At 39.6% G+C, this 18,146-nt stretch overlaps 1 protein-coding gene across 1 annotated transcript in view; it reads left to right on the plus strand.

Moving 5' to 3' along the window:
• SWAP70 (switching B cell complex subunit SWAP70) overlaps window positions 1-18,146 on the plus strand; it is an 87,664-nt gene that overhangs the window by 23,431 nt on the left and 46,087 nt on the right. Inside the window, exon 3 of the mRNA XM_036763898.1 lies at window positions 17,291-17,464. Coding sequence (XP_036619793.1) covers window positions 17,291-17,464 — 174 coding nt within the window. The remainder of the gene's footprint in view (window positions 1-17,290; window positions 17,465-18,146) is intronic.

The raw sequence follows: 18,146 nt of genomic DNA on the forward strand, positions 1-18,146 counted from the left end.
CTATTGTTTTGTTTCTCCTTCTACCATTTTCATCCTTAAATGTCCTTGTGCTGATCTGATTTAGTTGAGCCTCTCTCTAAACTTTAAACTCGTTTTTCCTTCTGTTTCTTTTCTTGTTTTATGAAATGATCTTCCATATTCATCTGTAAGACCTTAAAAATGAATTTATAGTTTAAGCCACCGTTGCTGTTGACTTCTCAAGGGGAACAAATATTTGTTTGTCTGATTTGGTTTGTTGGTTCCATCAGTCTCCTCTTCGTGGTGATTGATTTACATTAGTAAAGCATTCCTAGGAAATGATTATAGTTCATTTTGGTGTCCTTTTATTCTAGTTACTTCTTTTTTTTATTACTAAACAGTTACTACTCTTTTTTTGGCATCAGTAGGTTTTAAAAATAGATCAGGTTGGAGTTGCCTCAAATTCCTGCATATAATTTGGTTTTTGATGTTTGCAATAAAAAGTTGATTGTACATAGATTGTTATTTGGATGTGATTTCTTTTTCTGTTTTCTAAAATATGTCTTGTTTTTGTGAAGTTATTTGGCATTTTCCATGCCTAGGGCTTCCTCTCTTCTTGCAGGAAATATTGATATATATATATGTGTGTGTGTGTATATACACACACACACACATATCCATATGTATATACACATATGTACATATATACATATATGTACGTATCTACAAATGAATATATATGTATGAGGCTTCTGTGTATTACTAAAAACCTTTTACTCTTATTTTTGAACCTTATTTTCCAATGTTTTCACTGTCTTCCCCTAGGCCCACCTTTGCTAAAACATGTTGATTTAATTTGGACCATTTTATTGAATTCTTCATAGGATTTCTTCATCACCTCATCCTGTGCAACAGATATGAGCTGCAGTTATTTTCATGGTGGTCTTTTTGCAGTTGCTGATCATAAGAACTACAATATGAGATAGCCAGGTTTCTCATAAAATGTTTCTTATTTCCTCTAGTCAGGGTAAAATAGTACACTTATTCCTTTTTTTTTTTTTTTTGACTTCTCCAAGGAGAACCCGTGAGCACCATTTAGCTGCAATTTCCTTTTGTCTTCTGCTTTGATTTTTAGTAACAATGTCAAGATTGATATGATTTATTTCCTCCAGTAGCATGTCTCTTTGGCCTCTGGATAGGAATCTCACATTTAGAGTACCAATAGCCAAGTTAATGCTTATAGGTGGTCTAAAAACCCGGATGCTTTTCGTTCTCTCCTACCTTTTTTTCACTCTGCCACCATTACTGCAGAATTCATTGCTTAGGTCTAAGGGTGATTGTGGATTTTTTTTGTTTGTTTGTTTTATGGGTTGATATGGTCAGAGAATTCATCCGCCAGTAACCAGGCTCTCGGTGATGAACCTATCTGTCCTTAGCTGGGCTAGTCCAAAGAAAGCAGATAGAAATCTGTTGCTGAGACAGTACTTGAAGCCTTTCTAGTGTGGTAGAAGCTTTTGGAACTTGTATTCCATGGATGGAGCATTCAAGAAACCAGGGTAACCTCCATACTTTGAAGGAACATAGGAGGGGAACATGATGGAGCGCTACGCTGAAGTGGTCCTGTCCCCCATACTGAAAAATAGTAATTTATGGTGGCCAGGTGATGTGTGTGGGTGTTGGTTGGGTCATGGTGTTAACGGTAGATGAAGAGACTGGCTGTTGTAGTGGCAGCAGAGGAAGCACCTGGGGCCAAGAAAAATGACAGCAACATTGGAGGCTGAGGAGACTGATGGGAGCAGCGGCTAGTGAGGTGATGGGAACTGCAGGCCGGATCTACATCCCTCCCCTCTCCTCTAGTCTCCCCGTTGCTATACTAGTGTACATCCTCAAGACCAGCCAATGTCTCCACTATAGAAATAGCATTTTGACAGGCCTTCCTTTCTTCATTCGCTCTTCCCCCATCCAAACTGTTCTTCAATACTGCTGCTAGAATAATCTCTCCTGTACTAAAATTAAGTCATGCCACTGCTTCACTAAAAATCTTCAGTGGTTCCTTGTTGCCTCTGGGGTAAATTTCAGACCTTCCCTACCTGGCCTCCTCCTACATTCTAGTGCCACCCCACCTTTCTTTCATTGGACACCTTTCCCCCAAACAGCTCTATTTTCTGCTTCTGGAAGGAACCAGGAGCCCTCCTGGAGGCCTCTGTGCCTTTGTCCTGGATCCTCCTGCCTGGATCACTCGCCCTCCTGCTCTTCGACTGCCGAATTTCCAAACATCCTTTAAAGCTCAGCTCAGATGCTATCTCTTTCATGCAGTCTCCCTTGATCACTTTACTTCTTGGACCTCGGAGCGTTTTTCTAATCTTGAATATATTTAAGTGTGTTTGTGTATTATAATTATCATTGTCTTACTGTCCTTTAAGATTTATAGGCTTCGTGAGGACAGAGAATGAATCTCCTCTGAGGTTGAATATTTTGCCTTACACTCACTAAACAATTAATGTTGGTTGGATGAATGGAGGGAAGAAGCAAAAGTGGCAGCAGAGTTGGTGGCTCTGTCTGGCAAGGTGACTGAAGGACAGGGTTAGAAGGTGATGTGAACATAAGCAGTCCTTGTACCTTATGTATTATCTGTTATCCGTGGCACCAAGATTTCTGACAATAAAGTAGATCTTTTGGAATGGATCATGTTCACATGAAGATTATTATTATACATTATTATTATATATACATCATACATATTATACATTACATATACATATGTTGCATATATACGTTATACATATTATATATATATTATTAATGTATAATGTTATACGTTATTACTGTGATAATTTATTGAAATTTCCTTAGATTATGTCAAATTTTGGTTTTTGGTCAGGTGGTCTTTTAGAACTTTATCTGGCTCTACCACCTACATTTATTCTGGTTCTTAAAAATAATATTTTTAGTTATGAACTTAATAAACATAGAAAAGCAAACATTTCCATATGCAAAGAATAATAACAAAGGAAATTGTCTGTGAAACTAAAACAGTTGTTTTTTCCTACTACATACTTTTTTTTGGGGGGAGGACATAATTAAAATTTAATGTGTTCATTCTCTGCTTATCTGTGACTCCTTATGAATTTCCTTCTGCTTTAAGTAAAAAGTGATTTTTTGATGCTGGCTTTACCATTTACTATCATTCAGTAAATAAGTACCTACTATGTGTCAGATGGCTAAGTGCTGGAGATAACAAAAGAGGCAAAAGTCAGGTATGGATGGGTAGCTCTTTGGTTCAGCATCCAGTTGTGGGTTCTAGATCAAGGGCAAACTGAGGAAGGGACTTGCACTTGGGGGTCATGTTCCACTGTAAGGTCCTTAGGTCAGTTTGTTGGGAGTGAGGAGCAAGTTCAGAATCAAGCATCAGCTGTGTGGCTTTGAACCCAGGAGATGAGGTAGGTCTCAATAACAACCCCTACTCCAGTTTGACACCTGCAGGTGAATAATCAGGACAGAAATCCCAGATCAGAAGGGAGCTTGTGGTTCTGTCACTCTGAACCATAAGAGCTTTCCAGCTGACTGATAGAGGCTGAGTCCCATCAGGAGCAAGCCCACAGGGGTGTTGTGCACACCTAAAACCAGGTGAGGAACTTGCAAAGCTCACACCAAAAGGGCAGTGATCAGACTTTTTTCTTGTTTTCTTTTTTAAAAATAGTATTTTATTTTTCCCCTCCCCAGTTACGTCAAGACAATTTTTAGCATTCACTTTTACAAGATTTTGAGTTCCAGATTTTTCTCCCTCCCTTTCCTTCTTCCTGAAATGGTAGGCAATTTGATACAGGTTATACATGTGCTAGCATTAAAACATATCTCCATATTAGTCACAGTTGTGAAAGAAGAAATAGATCAAAAGAAAAAACACCACCAAAAAGAATAAAGTAAGTGAAAAACGTGTACTTTGATCTGCATTCAGAATCCATCAGTTTTATCTGGCATTTTCCTTTGTGAGTCCTTTGTACGAGTACAAATCATTGGATCATTGTGTTGCTGAGAAGAGCTGAATCATTCATAGTTGATCATCACACAATGTTGCTGATATTGCGTACAATGTTCTCTTGGTTCTGCTCATGTTATTTTGTATCAGTTTGTACAAGTCTTTCCAGGTTTTTCTGCAATCTGCCTGTTCATCATTTCTTACTGCGCAGTAGCATTCCATTACATTCATATACCACAACTTGTTCAGCCATTCCCCAGCTGATAAGCATCCCCACAATTTTCATTCTTTGCCACCACAGAAAGAGCTGCTATAAATATTTTTGTACACGTGGATCCTTTTCCCCTTTTTGTGATCTCTTTGGGATACAGATCTAGTAGTGGTATTGCAGGATCAAAGGTATGCACAGTTTTATAGCCCTTTGGACATAGTTTCAAATTGCTCTCCAGAATGTTGGATCAATTCACAATTCCTCCAACAGTGCATTAATGTCCCAATTTTCCCATATCTTCTCCGACATTTATCATTTTCCTTTTTTGTCTTATTAGCCAGTCTGATAGGTGTGAGGTGGTACTTCAGAGTTGTTTTAATTTGCATTTCTCTAATCAAAAGTGATTTAGAGCACTTCTTCATATACCTATTTAGCTTTGATTTCATCATCAGAAAACTGCCTGTTCATATTTTTTGACCATTTATCAATTGGGGAATGACCTGTATTCTTATAAATTTGACTCAGTTCTTTATCTATTTGAGAAATGAAGCCTTTCTCAGACACATTTGCTGTAAAGATTGTTTCCCAGATTTTTGCTTTCCTTCTTGTATTGGTTTTGTTTGTACAAAAGCCTTTTAATTTAATATAATCAAAATTATCTGTCTTGCGTTTCATAATGCTCTCTATCTCTTGTTTGGTCAAGAGCGTATAACTCACTTAACTTGTCCTTTAAGAATTTGGATGCTATACCACTTAGATCATATATGTTTAGTATTTATATTACTTCATTGTCTGTGGCACCTTTTAGCAAGATAGTTTCTTTCCTTATTTCTTTTAATTAGGTCTGTTTTTGCATCTGCTTTGTCTGAGGTCAGGATTACCCCTGCTTTTTTTTTTTACTCCATCTGAAGCATAATAGATTGTGCTCCAGCCCCATACCTTTACTCTGTGTGTCTTTTGCTTCACTTGTGTTTCTTGTAAAGAATATATTGTAGGATTCTGGTTTTTTCTCCCCTCTGCTATCTGCTTCTGTTTTATAAGAGAGTTCCTCCAATTTCCATTTAGTTAGGATTACTGTGTATTTCCCTTCATCCCTATTTTTCTTCCTGTTTGTCCTCTCTCTCCTTTCACCCTTTCCCTCCTCGACAGTGTTTTGCTTCTGTCTAATGCCTCCCCCCCATCTGCCTTCTCTTCTGTTAGTCCCCCCCTCACCTCTTTACTTAATCTCCCCCTCTTCTACTTTCCTGTCTAGTGAGATGTATTTCTACATTCAACTGATTGTGTATATTATTCCCTCTTTGAGCCATTACTGATGAGAGTAAGGTTCAAGGAATGCCCATTGTCTACCCTCCCATCTTTCCCTCCGCTGTAATAGGTTTTTTGTGCTTCTTTATGTGAAATAATTTACCCCATTCTACCTCTCCCTTCCTTCTGCACCCAATGTATTCCTCTTTCTTATCCCTTAATTATTGTTTTAATGTCATTTCCTCAAATTCACCTTATACCCATACCCCCTCTCTCTCTTTCTACATATATATATATACATATATATGTATATATATATACATATATATATGTGTATATATATATATTCCTTCTAGTTGTACTATTAGTGGTACAATTTTTAAGAATTACAAATATCATCTTCTCATGTAGGAATGTAAACAGTTCAGCTTCATTGAATGGATCTCTCATGTTTTCTTTTCCCCTTTTTACCTTTTTAGGCTTCTCTTTGTTCTTAATATTGGAGATCAAATTTTTTGTTCAATTCTGGTCTTCTTATGAAAACTTGAACTCTTTCTATCTCATTGAATAATCATTTTTCCCCTTGAAGTATTATGCTTAATTTTGCCAGGTAGATGATTCTTGGTTGTGGTCCCATCTCCTTTGCTTCAGTGATCAGATTTTGCCTTGGATCAGCCCACTCAAAGCATGTAGATTCACATCCTGAGCTGTCCCTGAGAGCCTGGAAAAAAAAACACTCCAAACACTCAATACCCCCGTAAAGCAGCAGGACCAAAGAGGAGACAACATCAGCCCAGACACTCCATCCAGAAACACACAGGGCATGGCCCTAGCCTCAAATCCAAAGTCAGGAAATAGGCTGGAAGAATAAACAAACAACAACAAAAAGAATCCCATCATAAAGAGCTGTTATTGTGACAGGAACACCCAAGACAGATCTAGAAAAGAGAATGACTACAAAACATCTGAAAACAAAACCTCCAAGTAAAACTCATCTTGGGCAAAAGTTCAGCTAGAATTTCTGGAGGAAATGAAGAGTTTAAGAAAAACCTAAAAATGATTTTTAAAATCAAATGAACACTAGAGGAAAAAAATGAGAAAAGAAATGAGAACTATGGAGGAAAAATTTGGAAAGGAAACGAATAGTATGAAACAAGAGGTATAAAATCTTACCCAGGCACCAAACCCCCTGGAAATTAAAATGGACTAAATAGAAACTAACTACTCTATGAAACAACAAAAAATTAGCCCTAAGATGAAAATATAAGATATCTCATAGCAAAAACAACTGACTTGAAAAACAGACTGAGGAGAGATAATTTAAGAATCGTTGTGATGAAGTCAGGAAACCATATATTTTTAGGGGTGCTTGAGACCCCAAAATACCAACACACTGTCCTGCTCAAATGAATTCAACTCAAGCCTTCTCACAGCCAAAGAGAAACAAAGTTAATTACTGATTCGCCATATTGGGTTGATGCTTGAGAAATCTCACCATTTGTGACACTTGTTTTCACAAGTGGGCCAGATTCAGTCTGAGGTAGATTGAATCTGAGCACCTTCATGGAGGCAAGATGAAACTTTATATAAGAGAAAGATTGTGGGAGGGATCTAGGGTGGTCCTGGGGTGATGGGAGGAGAGGTTTAGGGAGGGTCTTGAGGAGGAGTCTAAGGAGGAGCTTGATGGTACTGGGACTCCAGGAACCAAGAGAATGGTGGGATTAAGAGCAGGAAGTAGCTGAAGGCTACCTGGAGATAACAGGCTATGTAGAGCTAGACTAGTTTAAGGGTAACAGATTTGGGCATAGACACTTTGATAGGATCAAGGGTGGAAATGAGCCAGACAATGGAGTGCTAGGCTAGGTTAAGAATAACCTTGAGATTTGGGCCTAGCCATAATGAAAGGCTTGCCTCATCTAGTGAGAAGATTTTAGGAGAGTTCAATTGGACCACCTAGAATCCATGAACAAAAAAAGAGCATAGATAGTATATTTTAAGAGATCTTAATGGAAAATAGGGCAACTAGGTGGCGCCATAGTACACAGAGCACCAGGCCTGGAGTCAGGAAGGCTCATCTTGATGAGTTCAAATCCTGGCTGAGACACTTGTAGTTGTGTGACCCTGGGGAAGTCATTTAACCCTATTTGCTTCAGTTGCTTCATCTATAAAATGAGCTGGAGGAAGAAATGGCAAACCACTGCAGTATCTCTGCCAAAAAAACCTTAAATAAGGTCAGGGAGACTCAATTAGAGGACTCTAATAATTGAACAAAAGAAAATTGCCTAGCTCTTTTAGAACCAGAGTGTAAAGGGAAAATAAGAAAGAATCTACCATTTACCTCCTGAATGAAACCCCTGAATGAAAATCCCCAGGAAAAATCCCCAGCCAAAATCCAGAGCTTCCGGGTCAAAGAAAAAATGGTGCAAGCAGTCAGAAAGAAAGAAATATTGAGGAGTCACAATCAGGATTATCCAGGAGATAGCAGCCATCACTCTGAAGGAATAGAGTTTGTAACAAGATATTCTAAAAGGCTAAGGATGGAGGCATACAACCAAGAATGATTTACTCAGAAAAGCTGAGTAAAAGGAATAGGGAAAAAGTACTTTTAGTGAAATAGAGGATTTCTAGGTATTTTTGATTAAAAGATCAGAGCTGTGTAGAAACTTTGAAATATAAACACAAGAGTCAAGAAACATCAAAAAACTAACATGAACTAATAGTCATAAGGGGCTAAACAAAGATAAATTGTTTACATTCTGAGATGGGGAGATGGTATGTGTGTGTGTATACACACATATACATATATATGTATATACACACACATGTGTATGTATGTGTGTGTATTTAAGTCTCAAAACCTTATAACCCTGTCCTCATCACCAGTCTTGGAGTGAGCCTTTGGGAATAGTTTTTTTATGTTTTGATAATCTTAAAATAAGAATGGAAAGGGTGGGGAATAGGATTACCACTGGAGGGTGGAAGTGGGCTGGGGGAAGGGAAAGATAGAGAAAGTTATCTCATATAATCCAGCAGAAGTGTATACAAACAAAGAGGAAAGGATTGGGGTGTGGCTGCCACCTGAACCTTACTCTCTTCTGAACAGCCACACCCATGTACAGAAATACATTTAATTTAGCAGGGAAATAGGAGGCAAAGGGGAGAAGGGAGAGTGGAGAATAAGAGGGAGGGTAGATTAAGGGAAGAATTTGTCTTAAAACCAACTAAAGTGGTTGGATCTTGAAAAGGGGCTTAAAAGAAAAGACAAGACAGGAATTGGACATGCAACTAAAAAAAAAATCTAGAAAAACCAGCAAATTTAAAACTCTCAATGAAACACCAAAATAGATATCTTCAAAATCAAGAAGAGGTTAACAAAATTGAAAGTAAAAAAAAAAAATTGAATTAACAAGTGGAACTAGAAGTGTGTGTGTCTCTGTGTGTGTGTTTTGTAAAAACAATAAAATGGACCATTAATTTGATTAAAAAAAGAAAGACCCTTACTTTGCTGTGTGTCTGTGAGCAGGTTATTCTAGCTTTCAGAGCTTCAGTTTCCTCATCTGTGAGATGGGTGATAACACTTGCATAATCTCTCTAGCTGGGCTGTGAGGACAGTGCTATGTCCACCCTAAAGTTGTTAGGATATCAGCCCTTAAATATCTGTAAGTATGGATCACATCCTCCCAAAGTCTTCTCTTAAACTCATACTCTCCCTCCCCAATAATGGCTTCTTATAAATTCCTTAAGAAGAATTACCCCTCTTCCTCAGTATACCCCATACACTCAATGGGTGTCAACTAGTTTGGTTTATTTCCTTGGTAATGCCAATGTTGTGTTAATATCATTAGGGGCCAAGCCTGAAATGTTCCTTGTTTCAGTTCGGTTTCACTCAATCAAAGCCTTAATTATAACTAGAAGAGTAAGTGCAGTACTTCTTCAACGTTTCCAAAATAAGCCAGTATATATCACTAAATTTAGAGGAAAGCTATTCACGAAAGGAGCTAGGATGGGATAAACAGTGAGAGCTTGTTTGTTATTGCTTAGCCACCTGGAGTGGAGTTTTGCCAGCTCTTCCAGCCACAGAAAAGCAGCCAAGGTTTCCATGGCATGGATTTAGATTGAGCAAAAATTAGTGCTTAGGTTTGAGAATTAGATGGAAAAAAAGTCTGCTAGTGACTGGAAATGGTGTTGTAAAGTTTAATGCTGTTGTCAATTACCCAAAGAAAATAAGGAATAAGAATTAAGCCTTTACATCCTTGTTAAAACCGGAACATCTAATTAGCCTCTTTCAGAATAATTGGTTTGTTTTTCCTATTATGAAAGAGCTAAAGTAGCAATCAGTGACTGTCTTCTAGATTAACATGTTGGGAAGACTGCTCAGATGGTCAGAGGGCAGTCACTGCCCTTAAGAAACTTTTATATTCCGTAAGGGGACAACATATACACAAAATGAGCCATTGTGGTGTGACCATGTGAGTGGAGAGAAGGCCGGGAGAGATGTCGAAGTAGAATCAATAAGATTCAAAGGCTCATTGGATTTGTTGTTGTTTGTCCTTCATTCTTTTTTTTTTTTTTTTTTTTAAATTTATTTTTTATTTATTTTTAGTTTACCACACACGGTTCTACATAGTTTTGAGTTCCAGTTTTTCTCCCCTCCCTCCCCCCTCCCTCCCCAAGACGGCATGAAGTCTCATATAACTGTCATGTATAACTTCGCATTGAATTAATTTATGCTCTAGTCAAGTCGTGGAGAAGAATTTTGACCAATGGAATGAATCATGAGAAAGAAGAAACAGAACCAAAAAAAAAAAAACAAAAGAGAAGCAGAAAAGGCGAGCATGTAGTAGTGTGCCTCAGTCTGTATTCAAACTTCGCAGTTCTTTCTCTGAATGAAGATAGCATTCTCCATCGTGAGTCCCCTGTTTGTCCTTCATTCTTAAAGAGGACCGTACCATGAGGGAGGTGATGCCGTAACATGCAAGTGAATTGGATTTAAATGAGGCAGGGCTGTGCAAAGCCTCCAGCCTCACTTTCTCCTCCACAGCTATGTTAGTCCAATGGCAGAATATAGATCAGGAAGCCTGGAGATGGCCCTGGATGCAGTGGGAGATTTTGCCCCTTTAAGCTAAGCAGGTCTCAGTTTGACTGGGTTTGGCTGTGAGATGGGGGGAATGAGGAGTCGGGATGACCCCAAGGTTGTGAGCCTTGTGGGATTGGTGAGCTGAGTTTGCAACATAGTGGTACCCTTGACATAAATAGGAAAATAAAAAAAGAGGAGGTAGGTTTTGAGGGAAGATGAGTTCTAAGTTTGGGGTGCCTGTGATACTGCAGGTGGAGATCTCCTGTGGGCAGCTGGAGTGGAGATCTGGAAAGAGACTTGGTTGGATATTATAGGGCTGGGACCTGTTTGGATAGAGGTGATAACAGAGGAGAGTATTCAGGAGGAAAAGTTGGTAAACAGTGTTATGCTGCAGAGATGTCAGGAAAGATGGGGATTGAGACAAGACCATCAAATTTAATGATTAAGAAATAGCTGATAATTTTGTAGAGAGTAATTTCAGTGTAGTGATGAGGCTTAAATCTAGTTTGCAGGGAGTCAAGAGGGAATACATTCCAGGCATTGGGAAAGGCCATGGTTATTGCAGATGGACTTTTGTGACCGAGGAACAGAGAGCAAGCCAGTGTGGCTGTATCGCTGAGGAGGAGAGGGGGAGAAATGTCCAGTGAAGCTGGGAAGATCATTGAGGACCAGATTCTGTAGTACTTTAAAAGTTAAACAAAGAAGTTTCTATTTGATTCAAGAGGCAGTAGAGAGCTTGTGCAGTCGGTTAAGTAGGGGAGTGGCCTCATCAGATCCTCACTTCATAGCATTTCTTTGGGAGCTGTGTGTTGGATGGACCAGAGTGGGTAAGGGACGGAGGCTGTTGCAGTGATCTGGGCGAGAGGTGATGAAGGCCTGAACTAAGGGGGTGGCTAGTTGTGTGAGTGGAGAGAAGGGCTCAGCCTGGAAGTTATCTACATAGAGATGAGAGTTTAACCTCTGGGAGTTCATGTTATTGAGAAAGAACATTTGAGAAGGGATGTCTTTGGGCTTTTGTGAAGGCTTTTTAAGCATAAAAACCCTGCCCTACATAAAGGGCATTTGCCAGTTTTTTTCCCCCTGTCCTTTAAGCATCCCAGAAATTAACCTGGTAAGTGAAGTGTGATAACCACCCTTGACTGGGTGTGCCCCTACAATTTAACCATGCGACCTGTTTGTAGGGGGTAGAGAATGGACCCGTGATTTCACTGGTATAGGGAACTCCCAGGCTAGTAGACTCAGTGAACCAATAGTGGTTTATAGAGAGGTACCCCGAGCACAGAGAATTTGAGTGACTCCCCCAAGGTCACTCAGCCAGGATGAGTCAGAAGCAGGATTTGAACCCAGGACTTCTGGCTTTGAGGCTAGCTTTCTGTCCTTTATGCCATGCCTCCTTTTGCTTTCTAAAGCTGTTCTTTGACCTTTTGAATTTGCAACATGAAGTAAAGGAGACGTTGAAATTTGGGAGGCTTTATGATGTGGAGCCAGAAAGAACTTTGGCTTTGAACTCAGAACTGGGTTCATGTCCAGGTTCTGCCTCTTAGTGGGATGATCAAATCCTTCATGAGCCTTAAAGTCTAGAGTTTATAGATCGGAAACAAATTTTGGAGCATTGCAATGAAGATGGGAGCAAGTCTGGAACATCATTAAGTGCCTTTGGATACCCATTTTAATTTAACAAGTAGTCAGAATTAAAACCTATTAATTGACATCCAAATGTGCATTTTAACATTCTAATTGTGCTTCTGGGTGAAAAGCTTCTGGGGGTGCTCAAGAGCATACATTTCTAGATGATCTTTATGTCAGTGTCTTCAGACGCTGTGAGCAGGTATGAGCTTTTTCACTGATTGTTAGTTAGGAGCAAATGCTACATAGTCACATTCAAGGGAGGCTCTAGGTCCATAGAATTCTAAAGATTGCAAGCGCTGTAGAGAACCTTTGAGATCATGTAGACTGCCTCCCATTTTACAAATGAGCAAACCAGTCCAGAGAGGTTATGCATGAGTCTGATGTCATACTCAAGTCATGTATTTTATTTTAACATCCGTTGAGATATGTAAGGGTTTCAGGGGTGGGGAACCTGTGGCCTCCTGGGTTATATGTGAGTATGACGTCATAGTAGAATGAGGATCATACTGAGCTTTAGTGAATTGTAACCTTGACGCTGGCCAGTGGGCTTACGAGTTGTGTGACCCTGGTTAAGTCACTTAACTACATTTGCCTCAGTTTCCTCACCTATAAAGTGAGCTGGAGGAGGAAAGGGCAAGCCACTCCAGAATCTCTGCCAAGAAAACCTCAAATGGGGTCAGGAAGAGTCAGACATGACTGAAGATTACTAAACAACAAAAAAGGACAACCTTGATACACATCAAGAGCATGAGAAGTCAGCTAGAAATCTTATGTTTTTGGGTTATGTTGAAGGGCATAAGTTTGAAGAATAAGGAGGTGGTGGTCCCCTTGTATGCTGCCCTGGTCAGACAACATCAGGAGTTCTGTGGTCAGTTCTGGACCTTGTGTTCTAGGAAGAACATGAATAAATTCCAGAGTGAGCAGGGCAGCACAGTCAGGATGGGGAAGGGCCAGCCTCTGGAGGAGGTCTTCAAGATAATCACTTGTCCTGTGTGTTGTAGTCAGAGATTGTTTATTTGTGCTTGCATTAGATTAGTTGGAAATCAAGGCTCCTTCCAAGTCCGATTGTCATTCTGTGAGTCAGGATCTAGTCCCAAATCTGTGTGACTGTGGGTTAGTCATTTCTTCTGCCTGGTCTTTAAGTTGAGTTAAAGATAATAGGATTTAGTGATTCACCCAAAGACACAGGTTAAGTAGCAGGGATGGGGCTTGAGTTTGGGTCCTCTGACTATTCATTGCCTTTTCTTCTCCTCATCTTCCTTCTAAGGTCCTTTCACTTTTCTCTGATTCTTAGTGACTTTAAAGATATAGACACAGTGAGGAACAAGATTTGAGCTGCTTTAGAACCTAAAACCTACAGGGAGGAGATTCGGCCTGGCCTTGTTTCCAGCTATTTCCTTTAGAACAGTGTTAGCCCTCATACCCCCAGTTTAAACAAAAGGAGGAAAAGGAATTCCACACTTACGGGCAACTTAAGTAAGGGACTCAGAGCAGAAGGCGTGAATTAGTGTGAATGACTGAATCACAAAACTTAATAGATGATGCTTCAAACTTTTGAAAAGATATTTTATTTTAACTTCCATTGAGATGTGTAAGGGTTTCTGGAGTGGGGAACCTGCAGCCTCGAGGCCACATGTGGCCCTCTAGGTCCTTCTAGTTTGGATTCAAAGGACTGCATTTGAGGACCCAGAGGGCCACATGTGGCCTTGAGGCCACAGGTTTCCCACCCCTGATTAGAGCATAAAAAAAGAAAATAAGAAAAATGAATCTTTCAAAGTTCAGTGTAAAACCAGGCTTCACTGTTCACACCAGTACATGATGTTCTGGTCTTGTTAAACAGTAATTTGTTCAGAAAATTAGTGGAATCATCAATTTTTAGAGTTAGGACTCAGAAATCATCTGATTCTTCCTACCCTGCATGCACACACACTTTGACAGCTTCCAGTTGATCCAAATAGACTAGGTGTAGAAACTCACTTGTACAAGGCCTCTTTCATTTTTTGACTGCACTAATTCTTGTTTTTTTTTTTTAGCCAGACTCTGCCTTCCTAAGACTTTGGTTCTCCTTTAACGTACAGGAGACACAGAACAAATTTAATTTCTCTGTCATGACAGTTTTCTTAGGTGTTTGCAGACAGGATTGTATTTCCCCCTAAGTATATTTTTAAATGTGAAAATGTGAAAAATGCATATACACACATACATGTACATACTTACGTAAATGCATGTATCTCTCACCTCATTTGTAGTGCTATGTCTGATTTTGTTGTCTTGGCCTCCTTGCCTTTCTAGTTTAGTGATAGCATAATGCCAAGGGCACATAACTGAATTTAATGTGCTGTACAATATTATTTGGTGTTGAAAACTGACTTCAGAGTTACACTTTTGAAGTAGCCAGGCACCCTGAGAGAGAGATGGAAGGCAGCATGCTGCAGGTAAGCCTGTCTCCTCGCCTGCTGCCTCCTCTCAGACTCTGAGGGAGCTAGGCCAGGACCCTGAACCCAGCAGCCTTGGGAGTAGCAATGTTCCCCAGACCTTCTATCAGTCCTGCTTCCATCCTAGGCCCCAGGGCCATCATTGAGAGGAGCAACCACTGTAGAGAAAGGGTCTACCTTCTTTACCATAACTCTCACCAGAACAGCTGCAGCTGAAAGGCATTTACATTCAAGAGACCTGGGAATGGTAGCAGCCCTTCTAACCCTGTCCCGGTAGCCATAATGCCAGAAGCAGTTCTTGTGGTGTCTCCTTGGCTGATCCTTCCAGCAAGACCCTGTCCCCCCCCCCCCCAAGTCATCATCCCAGGGGAGCGAGCCGTGGGGAGATGAGACTGAACACCTGTTTCTGTGCATACTGCTTCCCTGCCTCTATGGCAGCCATAGCTGTATTTGGCACAATAATATTTTGTTACATTTATGCTTAAAATTGTTCAGCCATTCCCCTATTGATGGTCACCCACTTTGTTTCCCAATTTTTTATCATCATAAAAAACATTAATAAGAGTATTTTGTTATTATGAGGGCTTTTCTTTCTTTTCTGTCATCGGCCTCCTTGGGGATATATGCCAGAAGTGGAATTGCTTAGTCAAAGAGTATGAACAGTTTGGAACAGTGCAAGAAAAATCCCTACATTTGGTTCTCCAAAATTTGTTTTCCAGAACTTTTGGACAAATTCACAGTCCTACCAAGAGTGTGTTTAATGCCCCTTCTTCTGTAGCTTCTCCAAGATTGATTATTTTTGTCTTTTATCCTTGCCATTTTGGGGAGTGGGAGGTAAAACATTTCTTTTAGTAATGATTTGGATTAGTTGTTCATATGATTGTTGGTCACTTAAAATTCTTCTTTTGGAAACTTGTTTGTATCCTTTGGCCATTGAGGGATGGGCTTATATTTGTATCCATCCCTTATATATTTTGGTTATCAGACTTTTTTTTTTTTTTGGTTTTCGTTGCAGATGTATTTTTTTCCTACTTGAGAATTTATCTTCTGCATTAATCTTGTTTATGCAAAAGCTTTTAAATTTTAAGTAATTCAGATTGGTTATCTTTTACAGTTAACCTCTTTCTCACTTGGTTAAAAATTTTCCCTATAGCCATTATTACAAAGTATACTTTTTTAAAAAATGATGTGAACATTTAATATTTTGGTTGAGCATACATTTGGAGCTTATTGTTTGTTTCTGCTGTACTGATTTCTGTTTTCCCCAGAAATCTATAGGCACTTTGGGCTATAGATTTGGGCCACTTTCCATTTTTTGAACATCTTCTTTGCTTTTCTGTTTGCACCTTTGTCATGCTGTTCCATCCTATCTGGCTCGTAGTGCCATTCCACTCCTCCATCTGTATTTATTGAAGTGTTATCTACCTCTGAGGCCAGTGCAGATGCTGCTTCCTTGGAAGGCTTTCTTGACTTTCTCTAACTGCTTTTGTATTCTATAACCACTCTTGTGGCACACTGCACATTCCTAGCCTCTAAGCACCTTTTCTTCATTAGATAATCATGGAGTTGGGAGGGACCTTTGAGTTCATCTGTAGTCCAGGCTCCTCATTTTACAGAGGAGCAGATTGAAGCCCGGAGAGGTGAAGAAACTTAGCCACATTTTTAAAGGTGGTGAAGAGCCAAGCTGGCATTTGGATCCAGAGTCTCTGACCCCAAATTCAGTTTGCTTTCTAGTCTGCACCAGCTTTCTTTCAGCGTTAAGCCCGTGGCCTCAGTGATGCTTAATCAGAACTTCCCTGTTCATCGTGATTTCATAGCACATATTCTCCTTCGGTAATTAATTATGGAGTGCTTTGTGACGGTTTGGGGATTGTTTTGTGTTATGTAATATTTGTATGGTTATTTAATTTCTCATGCATTTACGCCTTTGTTCCACAACTAAGGTAGTTTCCTGTGGGCAGGGACCCCAAATGTGCTCTGTAAATGTTTGTTGGTTTATTAAGAAAAGTTCTGTAGATAATATAAATTGTGAAACTTTGCTAGAATTTATTATATAAAATGATGAAAATGTCAGAGAGGTTCATACTGATAGTGTTGACAGTGGCCCTCTTATTCCAATTATGTAAAGGAGAAAAAATTGGGGGGTTAGAAAGTTGGACATGGAGATAAACAGAGCACGTCAGATCCTTTTGGTGTGGGGGTGGTGGTGGATAAGTCCAGGGAGGGTGGTAGTCTTTGGTTTTTTAAACTTGGGTTCTTGTTTATTAATCAGTTGGGAAATGGGTGGATTCAGACCGTTTTCTCAACCTGACCCCCTTTTATGACATTGGCTGTCATTCTGGGAGTTCTTGCATAACTAGGAAGAATCAGTTCCAGGTCCCATGTTGTGGTGTTAATATATCTGTCCTGTCACCAGGAGGGCCTAACAAAGTTTCTAAGCTCTCCTTTTCTGCTCTGCTTGTTTTTAATGACTACAGCCATCCCTCTGATGCTTGCCATTAATTGGTTCTCCAAAACATGACTTTAGGCACATGAGGACACAGGGTAGTTAGTTCAATAGGATCAACGTTTTATATGAATGAACAGTGTAATGTTATGGGGGCAGAGGGGTTTAACTTTACATCGGGGTTTGGTTATTTCACAGGAGTATATCATCATGTGTGATCTTGGTCAAAGCACCAGTACTGGGATGTATACCTGCACTTATTTTTGGCGGTCCTTGTTTTAAATGTTTTGTACTTTTCCTTCCTTTTTAGGTTCAAGGAAACTTTGACAAGATTGAATTTAATAGGATGTGTTGGACGCTTTGTGTCAAAAAAAATCTCACCAAAAGTCCCTTGCTCATCAGTGAAGAAGACTCATTTAAAGTGTGGGTTATTTTCAACTTTTTATCCGAGGACAAATACCCCTTAATTATTGTGCCTGAAGAGGTAAGAGGTAATTTTGAAAAACGTGTATAAATGAGCTTTCTTATTATGATAGAGTAATAGAATGTTATAGATGGAATGGGTACCATGTCACAGAGAAGGAAATTGATTATTCGGAGGGGTTAAATTAATTTCGTCAGGTTACGCATCAAGTTTGGCGGCAGAACCCAGATCTCTTGACTCAGGCCTGACCTTTTTTTTTTTTTTTTTAAACAAACAACAAAAAACAAAAACTATAGGGCATTTTGGTAGACACAAATTAGAAACATTGTGGTTTAAAATGGATATGGAGGAAAACAGCCTCTGGACTAGACTTTATTGGTAAGAAATGCAGTATTTAGCCAGGCATCTGCCTCATCTAATTGCAGATAGTCTTTCACCGGGGAAGGCCAAAATGGAATGCTGTGGGAAAGCTAAATTCTTCTGTAGGTTGGCAAGCAGGGTGGGACTCTTTTTCTTCCTCTTCTGAATTGCTGCAATTATAGAAAAATCCATCTCTGATGCCCAAAATGGCTTTCTGCAAGACAAGGCATATTTAGCAGACATAGCTTTCTGCCTACTTACATGTCGACTGTTGTACAGAAGTCAGCGAGGATTATCAGAGGGAAATTTCTTTCAAGGCTGTCATAATCTATTGAATATGGGCCTATCACTTAGTGTTTTAAGTTCCAGCATGATGTTTTGC

The sequence above is a fragment of the Trichosurus vulpecula genome, chromosome 6, assembly GCF_011100635.1.
Source record: "Trichosurus vulpecula isolate mTriVul1 chromosome 6, mTriVul1.pri, whole genome shotgun sequence".
Classification (NCBI taxonomy): Eukaryota; Metazoa; Chordata; class Mammalia; order Diprotodontia; family Phalangeridae; genus Trichosurus; species Trichosurus vulpecula.